General features: G+C 33.7%; 1 protein-coding gene across 1 annotated transcript; it reads right to left on the bottom strand.

Moving 5' to 3' along the window:
* Positions 1-12,057: 12,057 nt before the first annotated feature.
* LOC113781294 (pleiotropic drug resistance protein 1-like) lies at positions 12,058-19,567 on the bottom strand. Its single transcript, XM_027327207.1, has 24 exons — positions 19,174-19,567; positions 18,777-18,897; positions 18,606-18,694; positions 18,428-18,512; positions 18,178-18,337; positions 18,012-18,088; positions 17,830-17,883; positions 17,646-17,736; positions 17,082-17,383; positions 16,713-16,994; positions 16,272-16,588; positions 16,010-16,170; positions 15,795-15,898; positions 15,525-15,681; positions 15,324-15,431; positions 15,102-15,247; positions 14,621-14,953; positions 14,229-14,519; positions 14,063-14,146; positions 13,821-13,954; positions 13,373-13,600; positions 13,080-13,251; positions 12,657-12,911; positions 12,058-12,550 (listed from the first exon to the last, which is right to left on the bottom strand). The coding sequence occupies exons 1-24, from the start codon at positions 19,497-19,499 to the stop codon at positions 12,290-12,292; spliced, it is 4,338 nt and encodes a 1,445-aa protein (XP_027183008.1). The 5' UTR covers positions 19,500-19,567; the 3' UTR covers positions 12,058-12,289.
* Between the last annotated feature and the right edge of the window lie 1,282 nt (positions 19,568-20,849).

Genomic DNA, 20,849 nt, shown 5'->3' with positions numbered 1-20,849 from the left:
TGGGTGAAATTGCCGGTCAAGACTCGAGATAGATGAAGATTGCATCAATCTTGACGGGCAATATGAGTTGGATACTTGATCACGTTCATATGGGATGATTTATACTTGCCATATTATAACCGGATGTAATTTCATTTGTTCAAAATGTAATTCATTGTCAACAACATTTATTATAGAATAAAATTTTATCAACCCCGTATATAGTATTGAAATCGATGTACAAAATGTGATTTTTTTTTTTTTTTTGCTGATGGAGTGGGTGTTCGGGTCAATTCTTACAGAGCCCGACTAATTCCACTCCGGTCCGGGAGGAGAGGTCCCTTCCCCCCGAACACGGTAACCGCTGGGACTCGATCCCTAGTAGGGAGATGGACAACGACTTCCAAGGGACTATCGTGACCAAACGAGCTGCTCAGGAGGGACACAAACCACAATTGTGGTAAATTGGTGGGAGGCAAAGCTTGGTGGTGGCCATCAGCTTAAGGCTGATGGTTTACAAAATGTGATATAGATCTTACATTTTTTGCTCAAATCATGGCCATCAACCTTTAGGGACGCTGCCCCATTTCCCTAGGAACATCCCTAACTACATAAGAAGTAAAGGCACCTAACCTAATCTATACACAGATTATATACAAATCTAACAAAACTGGTCCAAAAAAAGCTCCCATTCCGGTGCCAGGTCACAGTTCTCCTTATAACGTGAGAGTATATCCCAAGCACTGCCCACTTTCTGTACCATATCAATGACGGCTTCCATAATGCCTGATGCAGTAGTTCTTCTAGCTTGAAAGACGCCAGTATTTCTAGCATTCTACAGCTCATATACTGTAACAGCAAATGCAACTGTACTGAGTTGATGCCCAAAGGAATTAGTTGTCCGGCTGTTTGTTGCATGGTTAGTATAACATGGAACACGTACAATACGAAATAACATACACAGGTTTATTATATAATTTTCCTTAAAGTAAGACTTCAAGTGTAGCGAAAGATATGCATTCGGCAAAATTATACGTTTGAGTGTGTACATGAATAGGACAAATATATGTTAAAGTTCTGTAATTTTTAAACACTGAGCAACATTAGACATAAATCCATAACAGACTTCGAAGCAAGAATCCATCAATGCTGCAAAAAAAGATGCTCCAAAATTGTTACTAATCGATAGGGCTTCATTGATAATAAGTGGTATAAGATCTTGTGCATTGGAACCCATGGTTATGATCCGAATTCAATGGTGCAGTCTACGAACTATATACCTAAATTCTAAAAGTCATAGATGGTATTGAGGTCAACAGCTAATGGAGTCAACACATGGAAAGATTGTGTAATCAGTGGATGTCAGTCCTGGAAAGAAAAGAAGAAGGAGAACGTGAATGAATTATGAAGCCTCAGATGCAAGAATTTGCCAAGAAACGGGATACCCAGTCTTTCTTTCTAAACGGAGTCATCGAAGAAGTTTATTCTAGCCTTGCATTCTCGCAAACCGAGAAAGAAAGAAGAGAGATAAGAGCACTGCTATCTTAATCCAATAGAAAAGACATGGAAAGAGGACACAAGGGGTTGTCGTTTGAAATTTTTATACAATTATTCAGTCGTTATACTTTTTACATGATATGGTCAATACTTATGTAGTTCTATATATTTTTTTTCTACTCAGGGGGTATTCGGGTTTCGGGTATGCCAGACCCAACTAATCCCCCTGAAATCCGAGAGGAGAGGCCCCATCCCCTAGAACCGGTAATTATTGGGACTCGATCCCTGGAGGGGGAGAATGGACAACAGAACCTTAGGAGGTTTCTTGTGACCAACCGAGTTGTCCAGGAGGGGCTTATATAGTTCTATATACTCATAAGTTTTATTCATATATATTAGTTTAATGCATAAACACTGCCATGTCTTTTAGTGTATATCATGTGGTGGATGAAGTATAACAACTATACTTGGCGCCGAACTAATTCAATCCTACTTCTTTTGATTCTGCGAAGAAGAAAGGATTGAAGAGAGGCAAATGAGACAATACGGCAAGTGGGTGAATCATTTGGAAGAGTTAAGTGTGTTTACATTTAATATGTTTCATAAAGTAAAAATAAAAAGAAATTATCACCAACCTTACGTCCTTACCCTAGTTAGGAGGGTTCAGAGAGTTATACAGGTGCTCTCCTTTAGTTAATTCAAAGCCCTCTAGTGCAAACGAATCGAGCCGCTCGCGTGCGGCTCGATTCAAGCTCGAGCTCGAGCTCAAAACGTTAAACTCGTTAGCTCGCGAGCCGACTCGCGAGCTCGAGTATATATATATTTATTTTTTTATTTTTATTTTTAATAGTAAAATTACATAAATATCCTTAATATTTTATTATTTATTAAGAAAAAAATATTATTTTATTTATTTTTTAAACAATAAAATAATTATTTTTTATTTTTTTCGAGCTCGAACTTGAAAATTACCAACTCATCGAGCTCGAGTTCGAGTTCGATGAAATTAAGTCAAGACTCGACTCAATAAGACCAAAACTTGACTCGACTCGACTCGTTTGCAGCCCTACTCTTAAGTACCCTTCCCTACATAGCTAGTTATTAAATTCGTTGGATGAACTAGTCATGAGGTCGGGTTGGGGCCTCAATTTGATCATGTAAGGAATTGACTTGGTCAAAATCGTTTGAATTGTCGTCGTCAGGGGCTTAGTCTGGTGGTTGAGGTTGCTGAAGATGGAACCTCAGATCCCTGGTTCGAATCTTATTGCCAGCAAGTTGCTGAGGGTGGTGAATAGTCTGCGGGGTCCACTCCCTGCGGAACACACCTAAAAAAAAAATCGTTTGAATTGTCGGTTCAATCATCCAATTTTTAGTTATTTTTATTTAAAATATTGGGTCTTTGTTTTAGCTACAATGTACATATGGTTTTGTTTGATTTGAACATTAGATCTCCTTTCAAATGTGTATAAGACTTGCTTAATTTTTATTTCATAACTAAATGTTCCTTTAAATAAATTTGTTCATTTTTTTATTACGCCGCAATTAGTCCTTTTAGATTCCAAACTAAAAATGTTATCATTACATAATAATATTTGAGTAGTTAGAGAATTGTTTTGTTTTTAAACAAAAAATAATAATGTTATTTCTTTGAATATAAGTGAAATAATTTGTTTTATGTTTGACGTCATAATTTATTTGTGCATGAGTACAATAAAATTAAATTAATTCTTCTATTAATATTCATATGTTCATTATATATCTTTCTAAGGACAATAATAATATCTAGCAATACTTTATTATACATTTTATGTATACTAAAGTTATTATTTTATATTTATAAATATTATCTTAACAATCCACCAATTGAATCAGTGATGTATTGATCCGATGCTTTTGTCACGTTAGGTTTAATATCTTTGCTCCCTTAGCGCGGATTCATAGCATATTATTATTTTACATTTACTAATCTTTACTGACACCATCAAATTTAGCCGAGAGCCAAAACCAATAAATATAAATTGATAGTGTCGATGCAAGCACAGCACACATGGCTATTGTACAACTTTGCCACTCGTACAAGTCGAAGCAACCAAATAGCACATGCCCAAATCAAAATTTTGTACTAGACACATATGCGCATGGGTTTTGTGTACTTGAATTCAATTCATATTACTCTCTTCATTACTTGAATTTCCTATTTTCTTTCATTGGTTTGGTCAATCATGAACAAGGGATAATTTCAAAAACCTTCCCTAAGATATCCATACTATACATAAAGGGAGAGAATAGGATTGGTGTAAAAAAATCTTGTTTGTGTCATTTTATGTTCTTCCTAAACTACCCTTGTTAAGTGCTTATTTCCAACTTGCAATATATTCTTCTTCTAATTAATATGTATTTTTTATTATTTTATTTTGTGATTTATTTAGTAAATTTTAATTTTTATTAGCAACAATCAATTATGATTATGAATTCCTACTAAATAGTTATCTATTTATACATTCTATTTTGGTGAAGTTTCTCAACATTTGCTATTAGAACATAAACTCTTGAAAATGGTTTTAAAAAAACTCAAAAATTATGACACAAATTTCTTTTATTAGCTACACACATTTGTGTGTGCTTTGAACACTAGTTCAAATAATGAGACTAAGAAAAGTTTCATAGATGGTGTTGTATATGACATCTTATAGTGAGTTTAGCTAAACATCTCTATTATATATGCCATAGTAGCACTACATTGATTTGGTAAAAACTTGGATAGGCTCGATTTATAACCCCATCCATAGCCGAATGGTTCAAGATTTGCCATACAATCTCACTAAGTCAAGCATAAATGCACAATAAGATAGTAATTTTACGTCTCTTACAAAATTAAGTTAGTAAAATTTGATTCCAATCTAAGTTTTCAACTACTTTTTTATTTTGAATCCATATTCATTTTTGCCCCTAAAAAGATAAAATCTGACCCGAATCATATTCTTTTTTTCACCTAAAAGGGTAGGATTTAACCCAATTTTTATTCATTTATGCCACTAAAAAGTGGGATCTACATAAAAAATGATGACACATGATGATTTCAAATTAAAAAGTACCTAAAAACTTAAATTTGTAAAACATAAAGTTCACATTTTAAAAGTAAAAGATTAAAAAATTCATTTGACGAAATATGAAGAATGTTTTAAACAATTTTTCCTTATCTAAGACACTTTGCAAGTGCACACTACACCATCCACAACTATGCACATAAAAAGTAGGATCTACATAAAAATGATGGCACATGATGATTTCAAATTAAAAAGTGCCTAAAAACTTAAATTTTTAAAACATAAAGTTCACATTTTAAAAGTAAAAGATTAAAAAATTCATTTGACAAAATATGAAGAATGTTTTAAACATTTTTTCCTTATCTAAGGCACTTTACAAGTGCACACTACACCATCCACAACTATGCACTTTATAACTGCACAATGTACTATTTGCAACTAAACACTATCTTCGTTACTCCATTAATACTTTTTGTATCAACACAAATTTCTCATGACAAATTTTTGAAATGGAATGATTTATACATGGCATACCGTCAAAGCTTCCTTTGTGCCGTAGTTTGTTGTAAAAGAAACCAAAGTGATATCCTGCATATGTTACTCACTGGACAAGAACTATTAATAAAAGGAACAAACAAAGCAAATATACACATATGCATTGGGTAAAATTGCACATTTGACTACATATTTAATTATACAGATATAGCTTAACGTTACAGAACTAAAAGTAAAAGTAAGTTTACTATAACTTTGAGATTTTATGCCACAGTATATCCACTTTGACTTTTATTTTTTTTTACGTGAGATATTGATTTGAATACAATGTTATCATCGTATTCGCTCCATATATGTATAAACATATACAAGCTATGCTATAATTCATTCTTAATTTGTGCATAACTCAGAAGATACATTGGTATTACAATAAAAATTTTGAATATTTTATAGAAAATGTATGAAATCTACGTAATGTCGAAGTTATATATAATACTCCTGTAATATGAGATTGAGGTCAACAGTCAATGGAGACAAGCATGGACTGATTGTGTAATCAATCCATGTTTGTTCCTTGATTAAGAGGAAAATAACCTTCATGTAAACGACATCTCAGGTGCAGGATTTGCCAGGAAAAGGAAACGGCCGCGCCTGCACAGGGTCTAAAATGTAGTACAGTAGTAGTAGTGGTAGACTAATGGAAGACTAGAAGCCGAAGGTTAGTTTACCAGTAAGTTTGGTCTTCCTTTCTCGTTAAACGAGAAAGAAAGATAAAGGGTTCTATTTTACAGCAGCAAAATGACTAACCAAAAAAAAATGAAAAAAGGTGGGAAGAGCACTGAAGAAGAATGGGTAATCGTTAAGATATAGTTTAGATGTCGATATTTTAGAAAAATATGGTTAAATAGGGAAGATAATTAATCTTGTTATAAAATATAGATTTTTCTAACGGATGTCCATACGGCACTCGTTAACACATCCAATATTCACATAACCTATCATATGTATATAGGCATACTAACAATCATTATCTTTACTTGTATATTATATATTTTTCCTATTTAATCTTATGTATCCTCTATTGTATTTATTGTTTTCTCTAATTAATTTTACATTTTTAAAAATATGACATATGAAATATATCTTAATGAGTGACCTATGGCACCCATTAGACATACCCATAAAACATTGATGGTACAGTAAAACCTTCATGAAATAATATTCAATAAATTAATAACTTCTATTAAATAATAATTTTTTCTAGTCCCAACTTAGACTAACAAGCTAAATTAATAATTTTAATAAAATAACAAGATAATAATTTTTTTCAAAAACCTTATATAATCCTTTGGTCCCATTCATGTCATAAATTAATAATTCACTAAAATTATTTATTATATTTTCTAAAATATGAGTCTATTGTTTTTTTTCTTAAAACTTAAATCTCATTAAAAATTAACCATGACTGATTAAATGCGTAAAGCATTATATGAGTGAATATAATAGAGAGCATTCTACATGCACGTGGACATCTATCTTCTTGACATCAATTATTTAGTATTTCTAAATCTTTTTGACATCTTGATAATAGAAATATGACATCAATTACTATGTAATCAAAGATACTAATAGAATTAAATTATATTTGCAAATCAAGTAGATATGAATTGATTTATATTCCTTAAATAAAATTGTAAGTACACTCTATAATTAATTAATACCTCTTTAAATTAATAGAATTTGTATGGTTTCAAGGGTATCAATTTATAGAGGTTTTACTGTATTAAGATGGAGTTTAGTTGTTAATATTTTGAAAAATTAGAATTAAATAGAGAAAGTATGTGAATGCAAGAAAGAGTAATAATTATTAATATGTGTAACTTAGGTGATAAATATATGATTTGGATATACTAACGAGTACTCACTCGTTAAATCGTTAAAACCCTTAACATTCATGATGTTAAGGATTTCATAAATCCGCACGAAAGCACACAATTCAAAATATGGTATGGCCGAGAATCTTTCCCAATATTACAATCCTTAATCGAACAAGCATACCTTGCAATTTCATGATCAACATTGTTTAAATTGCTCAAATCTCAATATCCATGAAACTTCCCAGCTGGAAAACAGGAAAAGCAACAACAAGGATCATCTAGCTGTTTCTTGTTTTTATAAAAGCAACAACAGCTTGTACTCTTGCAGCAGGCGTTGAAAGAGAAAATTTTCTTTTATACTCTCTTTGTTGCTTGTTTCTTGTTCTATTATTTTTCCTTCTTTTATTTTTATTTCGCTTCTATGTAATGCTTTTACTTTTGGATTATCTCTGTTTCTAATCATTGAAAATAAAGACACGATTATGCATACCAGTTCAAAAATTTATGTATCGTTTCTTCAATATTCTTATTGTAAATTAGTGTCTTATCATCATTTTTAATGTTTACGCACTTTCAAAGTTTTATACATTGAACACATCAAGAAAATACCTCCGCAAACATGGAATTTTACGCACTACCACCCAAATAAAATGGCAAAGTAAAAAGATTATCAAAATCATAGGCTAAAAATTCTTATTTCAAAAAAAAAAAAAAATAGTTCTCTCAAAATGAAAAGAGTTCAAAGTACTCTATGGGCACCCCAATCCTGCATTTTGCATGGGGTGTGTCCTACTTATTACCACAACCTGAGAGGATTTGGAAATGATTATGCTAATGCTGTAGAGGCCCAAATATAATTAAGGGCTAACTGCAACATACCCCCCAAAAGCACCACCATTGTTTTTTTCCCATTTTAGGCAAAGTAGCATTTTATTGATATGAGAAAACCTTTACAAAAGGTACCTATCCTGTTACATGTGAAGCTCCTGTACTATTACTTTTATACTTGACTACTTGGGTATATGCAATTACAGTAGAACAAATCAATAGAATCCACTCAAAATACATCCATGATCAATTCCCTACTCTAATATCAACTCCAGGTTTTCCTTAGTCCGGGCCGGGAGCTTTAGGCCAAGAACAACAAGCCATCTGCAGTTCACTATAGCTTCAATCAATTGAACATTTCTGCTACTTTTGCTGAAAAATCCTTTTATTCCTCTCCTGCCATAAATGCAAGACTGTAGCAACGAAAGCTAATCTCTCAAGTTTAACAGCAAACGAACCAGATCTCATATGTGCACTCCACCATTTGTCAGCTCATATCCCCTAACATCCACATTCTTTGAATCTTATGCCAGATAGAATGTGAAAAATTACATTTGGAAAACAAGTGATCAATGGATTCAGAAGCAGTGCCACACAAGACACCACTACACAACCCTTGTTACAGTTTATGGACTTCCCCGTCTACAAAGCCTATCCATCTACGCAACACTTGTTGAATTTTATTTCCCTAAACCTGGAAAATACACATTTTGCTTCCTTTGATAATCGGTCAAAATAAAAAGAATTAAAAATGGACAATTCCATTGTGAAATAACAAACATAATGGTAAACAAAAAAAAAAAAAAAAAAAAAAAAACAAAGACAGAATGGACGATTCAGCTTAAACAAAACCGTTCACACTCATGTTCATCAAGACCATTTTAAAATAATATCAATGCCACTATTTTCTTCACATTGCTTTTAAGAAACATATACTTTGAAGGTATTGTAGTAAATTTTTTTGAAAAAACACCCCAAAAATAACCATTCAAATGAAGCCACAAAGAATGCATTTGTGGCATTGAAGCAGTATTACGGAAATCATGGATGAAAGAAAATCTCGTAAGATATTTCATTATAGTTGTTCTGATACTATGTAATTAAAACTCTTTATTTTTTTTCTTGTATAGAGAAGTCTTGGTAGCATTTCAATACAGCATATAACTATAACAAAGACGTACTGGAATTTAGGATGACAAAGCTTTTGGATATTTCAAGTGAGTTGAGTCTCTAATATATAGAGAAGGAATTTAACTAGCGAAAAAGCGCAATGAAATGGACTTTGGGATCTTGGAATTTGTTTTAGGTGCCAAAGGATAAAATGGTCCTCGCATAATTTATTTATAGTTATGTATATCATTTCATAATATAATTGTGAACTGTCATATGTTTTTCAATTTCAACAATTTTGGAGGGGGTAAAATGTGCATGATCTCTTTGGATCGAATAGGTAAAGTACACAACAAGAGGGAGCGTGTTAGGTAAGGTTGAAAGAACTAAGTTATTGAATATTCGAATTGAGTTCAATTCTGTAAGAATTTATACTCGTGTTTGATTCGTCAATTGATAAAGTCAAAGTTGAATAATATTTTATGTTTAATAAACTTTTGAACTCGACTCGAGTTAGACTTGATTAGTATAAAAGTGAAACTTACATGTAAAAATTTCAAATTGAGTTTGGCTTGGTAAAAACTTATTAATTTCAGCTCAACAAAATAAACAAGCGAAATTTGAATATAATTTCAATTTCATTAAAATAATCAAATAAGTTTGAATACAATGGGATTTTATTTGAGGCTTGTTTACACCTAACTTTAGATAATAAAGTGTAATTCACCCTTTAGTAAAACCGACCATCACTTTCATTTTGTTTGAACTATTTTTCAAGAACTTTTATCTACAAGGGAAACCCTAAACTTGGGGTTTCTACCTTTATCTAAGTCATGCATAAATCTTTGTTTCGCTGGAAATTTGATTGGGCTTTGCCATTAGTTACATTGGGAAGCAATTGGGTTTCCTCAATTCTATAAATACTACTTGTCGAGAGAATTAATGATAATAATGCATTTGCAGACCCTAGTCCTAGAAAATTGAGAATCATTTAGAAGCTTATTTTTACATGAGGTGACGTTATATCCCGATTTTAAGGCGAGACAGATCTCATTTTCCAATATAGGTTTTTCTTGCAAGTATTGTCCTTTTTCAACTTTATCCATTCACGTACAAAAAGCAATATGCTACTACTAAAAATTACGACATTTCTAAACAGCAGATACAAAAAAAGGAGAATTCTTAAAATCAAGAAAATGGGCTATTATTTAATTTCTGTGCAGAATAAGTCATATGTCACTTAGAGTAAAATCTTTCTTTCATAAATATGTAGATCCAAGCAAAGGGCTTAAATGAGGAATACAAAGTTCAAAGTTCTTCCTTTTGATTTGATTATTAAGTATTACACCATTATGGGATCGAGAAAGTTTGAAAATTCTGGATGTTGAAAAATATTTAGGAGAAAGTTTGGAGCAAGTGTCATTTATAATCTTGAATTATTAAAAATTATGTAGTTGATGTTACACTTCATAGTATAATGAGGTGTTGCATGAAAGACCTCTCTTCTTCTCTAAATTCTCTCTATTTCTACTCCTCTTTTCAAAGACCTTCCCCAGGGGAGGGAGACTTCGCATGAATTTCACTTCATTTTGTTTTATTTTCCTAATAAAATTTCTTCTAAGTTTTGTTAGTGAGAGTTTTTTTGTTTCTCTTCGGAATTCTTAGTGAGAATTTTCTATTCTCCTAGGGATTACGAAGGACTTTTTGTGTTTTTTCTTTTTTTATTGTTAGATCTGAATTTCTTTTAGATCTAGTTGTCAGATCTAAAATTTTTTTGGATCTTTGATCTATTTCAACATATCTCATCATCATTATTAGAGTTTAAAACCATTGATTAGTAGATTTGGGGATTGCAACATGCACAAAAAGGGAGTTGCAGAGATTTATTTGTTAGAAGACAAATTTGAAATTTCTTATATTTTTCAGATCTATTCATAATTTTTTTGATTTATTGTATTTTGTTAGATCACAGATCTATAATTTTTAGTACATGTTTATTCTACCACTAGAGAAGTGATATGCTTCAATATGTGCTGGACAATTTCCAGCAATTTGTTAATAAAATTTATTTTTCATCCAAACAAAAAGATGTTGCATGAAAGGGTCCTACATGCGGTTTGGGGAAGAGCCTATTTGAAAATTTTGGAGAGTAGTTAATGTTACAGCTTACACAATATGATGAGAAAGTTGCACGAAAGGGTCCTACGTGTGGTTTTTACTTTTTACTGAATTTGAATCTTGGAGGGCGGATAAAATCTTCTATTTGTCTTTTTAGCTTTATAGATTGCATTTAATTCTGTGGTAATTTTTGCAATATGATGTATACATGATAAAGATATGATTAAAAATAAATAAATAGATGACTAGAAAATGTATGTGTGCTGCAATAAACTTATTGTTCAAATAATGTGATATTCAAACAAACTCTTAATTATTTTAGCTTTTCTTTTTCTTCACTGGGTGGGAGCTCATATTCCGTGTTCACCCGTAATTGTTGAGCGTAAAATATAATTTTAAGAAAGCATAAGATGTAATTTATTCAAACCTAAGATGATCTTATTATAATTTGGTCATACTCTAGGGGTCTATATATAATTAACTCAAAATTGGTTTATCAGTTTCATTTTGTTTGAACTACATTAAAATTTGATATAACTTACCCTAAACTTCAAATTTATACCTTTAAATTCGAACCCGAAAACAATGTTTTGCATGGAATTTTATAGGGCTTTACTATGATCTGCATTGAGAAAAAAAAAATTTTAATTTTTTTCTAGCAGGAAAGGGGGATGTGGGATCAAGAAATGGGTAGATTGAGTTAATTCTTTAAAATCTTTTGATTATCAAGAAAACTAAAGAGATATAAGATACATATTAAAACACTAGACCTAAAGAACTAAGAATGCATTAGAAGTTTATTTTTACATAATGTTGTGACATCAAATGAGGGCTTATCAATTTTTTCCACTGAATAACTCTCATTCAAAGTGAATATGGAATAGTAGTATATTCTGCTCTGAAAAAATTGAACCAACAAGTTCCTGTTTTACTGAAAAGTGCTAGTTTGCTGCCAAGAAATCCTTTTTCCTTTTTTTTTTCCATTTGTATTTTTCTCCAATGAAGATCTGATTTTTATATCAAACTTTCACCCTCTTTATATTGCACTATTATCAGGAATGAGCCTGTGTCTCCTCTTGTATGTATGCTTTCTGGATCAAAATTTCTGAACAAAAGTTACTGAAACTATAATTTCAAAATTAATTAAGCAAATCAACAATTACACTGAAAATCCCTCCAACAAAAAAAAAAAAAAACTTAACACTGCAAAAGCTTCATAACTACTAGCCATAAATCAATCAAAACCATGTGGCTGCAGCACCTAGAAAATATTGTCTTGTACCATAAGCACGAGCAATTTACAAAGTCTTTCACCAAATTTGTTCTATCTTCAAAATCCTATCTTTTCTGGAAGTTAAATACTTTGATTGAGAAAGCAAAGATGAAGGTGAAAAGTGTAGCTACTCCAACAATTATAACAGCTACATATCCCACAAAATCATGCCTGAATCCATAGTAACTCCTTATGAATTGTTGGACAGTTTGATTCGTGTCAAGCATCTTTTCTTCAATGTCTCCAAACTGTGAAACTACTAGACCATACAATGTCCAAGCAACGGGGCAAATGTAATAGTACCATCTCCACCAAACAGGAATTTTCTGTGACAAAACAGAAAAAGAATCAAAAGGAAAGCTTGGGATGAAGAATAGGTTGTGCAGCGTCTGAAATCTGACAGTTATCTGATAGAGTATATTGGGAACTTACTGGCTTTGGGACTAGGAATCCTGAAAAGAGGTTCCATAAGATGTAAAATGCAGAGGAGGCTATTGCAGCAACTTGTTGGTTAGGAGTAACTGCCACTGTCATCATTCCATAAGTTGTGTAGTATAACAAGGTAAAGTACATGAAGAACAGATACCAAAAGAACTTTGCAGCTGTCCACTCGAATCCAATCATGGCATATACTAAGACCCCGTATATGATCGTTTGGACAAGAATATATGGGAGCTCAATCACAATCTGCATGTCAAAAAAGTGTAATCTCTTCAGAATGCAGACAGAAATCAGAAACAATTCAAATACTTCGTGCTTCAGTTGATTATGGTATCTAACATGATTGTGTGGTATTAAAGCTGAAAGATTTGCATTAGCTTCTTCAGTATACTATCTAACATTGCAACTAATTACCTGTCCAAAAGCATATGACAATGCTGAATACATTCCAGCTGCTCTCTCCCGATAGAAGACTGTTCTTTCAATAGCAATAACAGGTTGAATAGCTGTTGCATTTTGGACGCCGATAAAGAGAACCGCAGCGTACATAGAACCCATTGCATTAAAGAGATCTTGCTGCACCGTCCTGTTATTGAGTATGGATTAACAGTTAAAACGTGGAACAGAAATCACAGCGATGTATGGAATTTAGGTTGCTAAATAACTTTTTTTTTTTTTGGTGGTTGTTTTTCACCCTTTGTATCTACCTTTTGGAGCCAAGATTCCAGAACACTGTTCCAAACATCAATGCGATGAATGTTGTAAATATTAATCTCACTGCAGTGTACTTGGGGTTCCGCCAGTATGACAAATGTTGTTTCCATAGGCAAGCCGTGAATTGAGTGAAGAATGGCTGAGAATAGTGGGTAGAGAAATACAGATCCTTTGAGCCGGGAGCAGGGGTACTCAGTTCCTTGATCAGTGTCTTATTTCGCCTGATTTCCAGACATACAGCCATCAGTATTAGTAGTGGGAATAAAGAGTTTAGACAATAAAATTTCTAGAATCTTTAAAAGTTTCAATTGGATTATGACAGGAGAAAGATCTGTTTCATTTGGATTCCAAGAAATTTTAGAACACTACCACCATTCCATCATAAGTGTCTGAGAACCACGTTATTGCTAGCAGAAGAAAGTGAATAAAACAAGGGACTACCTATATAGTTCAGAGCTTTTGTACAGTTCTGCAAAGTTAACACCAAGAGCTGACTCTTGCGCCAGTGAAGTCACGTCTAACATCCAGGTTGCAGGGTTATAACCATCTCTAATTTTGCTAACTCCTTCTATTCCCTGAAGGACACAGGAAGAAGAGGAAAAAGAAGAAGAATCTGATATTTCAGCTCTTTTAAATGCTAGAAATTTCAGGATCTAACTGCAATTAGGAATTAGGATCCTCACCTCAAAATACCTAATGAGCTCAGAAGAATGGTGTCCTAGAGGACCAACATATATTTCTTCACCCCCTCTTTTAAGAAGCACAAGCTGCAGGGTTCGAGTAGCATTTAGCTTTCCTTTCCAAGCTAAAAATCAAAAGAAATGGTCAAAGAAAGAATGGATAAATCACCTCATCAAAGGCATCAAATATATCAATGCTTGGCTGATGAATGGTGCACACAACAGTCCGACCCGTATTCACTGTGTTCCTCACTGCCCTCATGACAATTGCAGCAGCCCTGGCATCAAGGCCTGAGGTGGGTTCGTCCATGAATATGATTGATGGATTGGCAACAAGCTCAACAGCAATGGTTAGTCTTTTGCGCTGCTCAGTTGAAAGTCCGCTTACTCCAGGCAATCCAACAATTGCTTCCCTCAATGGAGTGAGCTCTACAAGCTCCATGACCTCTTCAACAAACATCTGCAAATTATTTTGTTTATGAAATGACTGTCAATAGTCAAAATCTGAAAGTTTGTATGATAATTCCAAATATACAAATTCACCATGTAATTATGAATAACCTTTCTTGTGGAAGCATCTACTTCATTAGGTAATCGAAGCCATGCTGAATACAGCAAAGATTCATACACAGTGACATGAGGAGAGTGGATATCATTTTGCTCACAATATCCAGCTATTCGTGCAAATGTTTCTTGCTTCTTTGGGTATCCTGATATGGAGATTGTTCCTTCAATATAACCCCCAGTTTTTCTGCCAGCCAAGACATCCATCAAAGTTGTCTTACCAGCACCACTAACACCCATCAGTGCTGTTAGAACCCCTGGCCTAAAAGCACCACTGATGCCTTTTAGAAGCTCAAGCCGGTCCTCAGTTTGTCCTCGATCTTTCATTTCCTGAAAGATGAAAATTGCTCTCAGCATGTATAGATATATATATATATATATATATATGTAAGAATCAGGAAGAAAAGAAATATAGAGGTTTTCCAACGTTATGGCAAAAATATAATTTTCATATAATCTTTAGAAATTCCGAACTGACCTCTGGCATGTCCACTGAATATCTAATCTCATCATAAGTGATTGACAGAGGTTCAAAAGGTAGAAGCATTCCCCTTTTCCTTGTTGGTTCAGCATCACTTCTGCTGCCCACTCTGGATGACATAGTTCTTCCAGCAGTTCTTCTTTCTGCACATTCAAGAATTGGGTTTGTCAGTTGAATTCCTTAAATTACTAACGGAAGCTGAGTAGATTCATGACCTACCATTCATGTCCTTCCCTTCTGATGATAATTCAGCTTCTTCGCCGGTCTTGCTAGCATTCCTCTCTGCTAGAGATTCTTCAGAAATAACTGCCTGAGGCTTCTCAAATGCTGCACGAAAATTATCATCTTATAGGTGCATTCTTTGTCAATTTAAAATTTTTTTTAAAAAAGCATAAAACAATAATCCAATTAAATCTTTACGTTTCAGATAGGTGAGAGCCAAGGTGTATAAGAAATTGAACAAGAAAAGGTATCCAATCAGAGCTCCTACTCCAATCCAATACCAACGTGCTTCTGCAAAAATCCCCCTAGACTCCAAGACTGATGCACCTAATGGCTCTGTTGACCCAGGAAGAACCTGCAGGCGAAAATTTCAATTAAGGATTTTGTTTTGGTCCTAATTCAAGAGTTAAATCATTAGATTAAAAGACAATCTCCAAGGAAGAACAAAAGTCTGGCAGTAATGCTTACTTTTCTCCAACTCTTCCCCAAAAATTCATTCACAGCGATAGCATTCTGCCCGTACATTATAGGAGAAATCCAGTAACCCCATATCCACCATTTTTTTATATTATCTAAAAGAAACAGTAAGCTTTCTTGAATCAGATTTAACATTCATGAATTCGGCTAACACGGTTAGAAGTAATAACAATAACATTTTGTAGTCTTTTAACCATATGTATTACCATGTGACAGTAGAAATCCACCCAACAGCATTACTGCAAGCAATGAAAAGGATCCAAATGTGTTTGCTATAATCATATTCCTTCCCAATGAACCCATGAGGCGAAATAGCCCTGAGGCCATCTGGCTGACACATACAAGCAGCAGATACTGCCTGAAAAATCTGCATTATGGGCACTTAGTACATTAGTGGAACTTGCATTTGCGAGAAACTTTTGGATTAATAAATCTAATAATTAGGATGGCATCAATCAGAATGTTTACCTGCCAGCATTTGAGTCAAATCCAATCACATAGTATGTCATACCCACCCAAAGGGCAGTTTCTACAAGTGTAATTGGAATCTTGAGAATCCACGTAGGCAGAGCATATGCCCATGCAGGAAAGAAGAGAAGGTCGCGTTGCTTGTAAAATACTGGAAGCTTTATTATAGTGAGGGCAAGTTCCGAAAATCCATTGAACATAATCATGATCAGAGTGAAAAAGAGAGCACCCATGACTATCCCACCGTCAGTTGCCGTATCCTTGTGAATTTTAGTTCTCAGAAATACAGTCATTGTTATAAGTGCCATCACGATCAGCTGAAATGTGAATATAGCAGTTAGATGGAGTTCATTTGGTATTGATGACTACAAGTTTCGCTTAAACTTAATCCACAGAACATATTTTAAGTAGGAAAACTACCAATTTTGAAATGTCACTCACTTTTATCATTGCAAATGTATAGACAAATGAATTCCTCTTCATGAGCAGAAATTCTCTTAACATGCAGGCTTTCAAAAGTTCCATTTTGCTGACTCCATACTTCTTAGTGCTTAGAGCAGCAGGGTGGCTCTTGGTTTTGTCAAAAGGAACAGAAAGTTGATCTCCTAGTTGATTTCCAACATGAAATGATTGAAATGCTTCAGCAAATGTCTTTGCAGAAACAAAACTATAGGGTACATTTCTGTCAGCCCAATACTGTTCTTGATCTTTCTTTGATGTCACCTGTGGTTGCATTGAAACATTAAGCATCTTCCTGCATTTGTTGATTCAGAATCCTTAAAAATCAAGTCATTACAGTGCAAAATATACCTCTTGTAAGAAGTCAGCAACTCCTTTTCTCTCTGGACATTTGAAACCCATGTTTTCAAAGAAATCCAGAACATATTCTCGGGGACCTTGATACACAATTTGACCATCCGACAACAGAATTATGTCATCAAACAGATCATAAGTTTCTGGTGCAGGTTGCAGGAGAGATATCACAGCAGTTCCTTGCAATATGTGAATGGATTCCTTAATGGAATTTACGATCTGAAAGGTTGTTGAACTATCCAGACCAGTTGATATCTCATCCATAAGGAACACTCTTGATGCTCCAACCATCATCTCCCCTGTAGTAATGAGTTCAGAGCATCCAAAAAGCCTTTAGAACATCAATGGGATTCGTATCATTTTTTGAATCCTTTTACAGAATGAAGAAAATTTTGGGCTAACAATGAACAAGGTGACTGTGAAATAGTCAAGCATTTGCCCTCAGGTGATATTCCAAAAGTATTTTTCTACTTGAAAACTATTTAGAACTAAAAGTTGAAGAGCTAAAATGGAAAGCTGTCACAAAAAAGTTGTCAGGGTTGGAATTCTTTATGCATATACCTGTTGTTACCCTCTTTCTCTGTCCCCCAGAAATCCCTCGTATCATTTCATTGCCAACAAGTGTATCAGCACACACTTCAAGTCCCAATATCTATAAATGACAAAAGGTAACAGCAGTTGGAGAGTTGTGTTCTTGCACTAATTTCCATTAGTTTCAATTAGAGCTCTCTCAGACTCTCTGTACCTTCATAACGTAGTCTGTTTTGACAGTGCTCTCCTGATTTTCAAGTGCTGCAGCCTGAAGATATACAAAAAAATTCTCATGGACTCGTCGATCAATAGGAGAAATTAAAGAGGTGAATGAAATTTATTCTACTAAAAACAAGTTAGGATTGTTGCACTATGAAACTTCTCCTGAATGATTACCTTCATGAAGATGTCAATGTCAGGGTCCGGCTTAATGTTAGCTTGCTTTTCTCGCCTTGATAATTCTTCCAGCATATCTGGAAAGTACCAGACTCAGACTTTCAATCACAATAAAGGCAGGAATTTAGAAAAGATATGTGCAACACAGGATGAAAATTGTACTAACCATGACGAGGTCCAACTCCTTGGCATCTCTCTGAAAAAGCTAGTGTTTCTCTCACAGTCATTTCTCCTATGTGAAGATCATGTTGACTAATATAGGCAGATGTCCTTTGTGGCACAAATTCATTTAATCCATGACCATTGTATGTGATATTGCCAGACACCTGTGGGCTCAAAATAACTCATAATTAAGTCACCAGCAAATTTGCTTCTCAAGATTTGGAAAAGCAATACAAACAAGTTTATTTCCTTACTTTAAGATCAGAATCAAGTCTTCCAGCCAATGCTAAGAGTAAAGTTGTTTTCCCGGAGCTTGGAGGGCCTAAAAGCAAGGTCAGTCTGCAAATCCAGACAGTTTTAAGTGTTATAATGGACTAATTTTAGGCATATCCATGAGAAACATTGGCTGGTACTTTCCATCTTAGATCTTACCTTGCAGGCTTGATGATCCCACTTACATCATGAAGTATTGGAAATGGTTTCTTTCTATTTGGAAGAATATGAAGGTAACCCAACAATCCCTTCAAAGAAAAATGCACAAAAAACATAAAATAAATGAAATGATGTCATACATGAATAGAAAGAGATGAGAAGATGCCTTACCTCTACTATATTAGCAGAGAAATTGACTAGTGTGGGGAGTGCTCTGCTCCCTACATGAGCCTCTGCCTCCACACTTAAATTCTGAAACCGTACTTCAGCAGTGGGAAGATCAATACCAACTCTGCATCGATCAAACAAACAAAACCAAAAAAATTTAGAGAAACACAAATTTCATTTCGTTACAGAATAGGAACTGGAGAAAGAAGGTGGGCAACCGAAACACTAGCACTTTCCAGAACAAGTATTTTAGAAGGGGAGGGGACAGGCAAGGAAGACTCTTGAGAATCAAGCCATTGTTCTAAAACAAGAAAGAAAGATCCTCAATGACAGAGCAGGGTACATCAGAATCTCAGTCTAAAAGATTAGCGTAATATAACGCTGAAGAATTCAAGATTACCGGTCGACTCGTTGCTTGAGCTTCAACAAGAACTTTTCATTATCTTCCTCTGCAAATTTAACTTGCCTCTCTAAAATAATTTTCCTCTCAGCTGGTCCAAGATGCTCAATATCAACTTCTCTTCGTTGGCCTTTTTCTTCATCAGTAAGTATCCCTCTCCTTAACCGATGATATGTGGGAAGTCTTTCAATAGCAGCCCATTTCAGTGCCTCTTCATCATCTTCTTCACGAGAAGATTTCGAAAACACGTCTATTGTGGTGTTCCTCCATACATTAGAGCTACTTAAACGAAGACTACCAAGACGGTATATTTCGCTGCTTTCCATTTCATGCAGTGGAGCAGCACAATGCTCAACTTTGAATCTGATCAAACTAACCGAAACTAATCAGATACTAGGTTTAGAACTGGGGGGATTTTCCTGGTTTGAAACAATTCCGTGAGGATGTGTATATATAGTAGTACTAAAGCACTAGCACTTTCTTTGAACTTGGACAATGCAAAGAGACCCACCTGCACGAACACCTGTATTTTTTTTTTTCGAGGAAGCACCTGTGTTTTGATGTCAGGCTTGACGTAGTGAGAATCTCTAAGATTAGAAAATTATTAGTGGTTGAAAATGATTATTGCAGAATTAAAGAAGGGATAATTGCAGAAACCTCCCCTGAGATTTCTGACATTTTCACTGACCTCCCCTCTAGGTTTAGAAATTGCATTCACCTCCCCTAAACAATAACAATTGGTTGCAGAAACCTCCTTGACAGCTTTTGTAGAAGTGAGATAAGAATTTTCTTCCAATTTTGCCCTTACTTGCTTGACAATTATTATTTGCTTGACAATTGCTTAACTAATTATCTAATTAGTTAATAGTTAAACTAATTAACTATTAACTAATTATCTAATTAACTATTAACTAATTATCTAATTAACTAATTAACTAATTATCTAATTAACTAATTAACTAAAGCTGTTGTCTGTCCGAAACTAACAAATTATTTGCATGTTAAACTAATTAACTAATTAACTGTTTAACTAATTATCTAATTAACTAATTAACTAAAGTTGTTGTCTGTCCGAAACTAACAAACTATTTGCATATTAAACTAATTAACTGCTTAACTAATTAACTAATTAACTAACTAACTAATTAACAAACTATTTGCATGTTAAACTATATGCAGTACGTATTACCTATTTAAAGTATCGGCTCCTTATAAGTATTTTACTTTCAAACATTTAATTTATGATAAAAACATCAATGTTTGTAACTAAAATTCAAAAAGTATTACAGTAATATTCTTACAAAAAGGGGGGGGGCATAGGGTCATAAATTAAATGTTTGAAAATAAGAATATTGATATTACTTGTAACACTTTTTGAATTTTACTTACAAACATTGATGTTTTTATCATAAATTAAATGATTGAAAGTAAAATACCCATAAAGAGCCGATACTTTAAATAGATAATGCGTACTGCATATAGTTTAACATGCAAATAGTTTGTTAATTAGTTAGTTAGTTAATTAGTTAATTAGTTAATTAGTTTAACATGCAAATAGTTTGTTAGTTTCGGATAGACAACAGTTTTAGTTAATTAGTTAATTAGAATAAACAGAAATTAGTTAATTAATTAATTAGATAATTAGTTAGTTAATTAGTTAAGCAGTTAATTAGTTA

This window comes from Coffea eugenioides, chromosome 8 (genome assembly GCF_003713205.1).
Source record: "Coffea eugenioides isolate CCC68of chromosome 8, Ceug_1.0, whole genome shotgun sequence".
NCBI classification, from domain to species: Eukaryota; Viridiplantae; Streptophyta; class Magnoliopsida; order Gentianales; family Rubiaceae; genus Coffea; species Coffea eugenioides.
This window is presented reverse-complemented; position numbering and strand designations above follow the sequence as displayed.

What these genes read in the sequence shown, in the direction of transcription:
- LOC113781294 (XM_027327207.1), bottom strand. Translation starts at nt 19,499, where the DNA reads ATGGAAAGCAGCGAAATATACCGTCTTGGTAGTCTTCGTTTAAGTAGC. An exon ending in GAGAAAGAGGGTAACAACAG is followed by an intron (nt 17,384 to 17,645) that starts GTATATGCATAA and finishes TCATTACTACAG; the next exon opens with GGGAGATGATGGTTGGAGCA. An exon ending in TGGATTTCTACTGTCACATG is followed by an intron (nt 15,899 to 16,009) that starts GTAATACATATG and finishes TGTTTCTTTTAG; the next exon opens with ATAATATAAAAAAATGGTGG.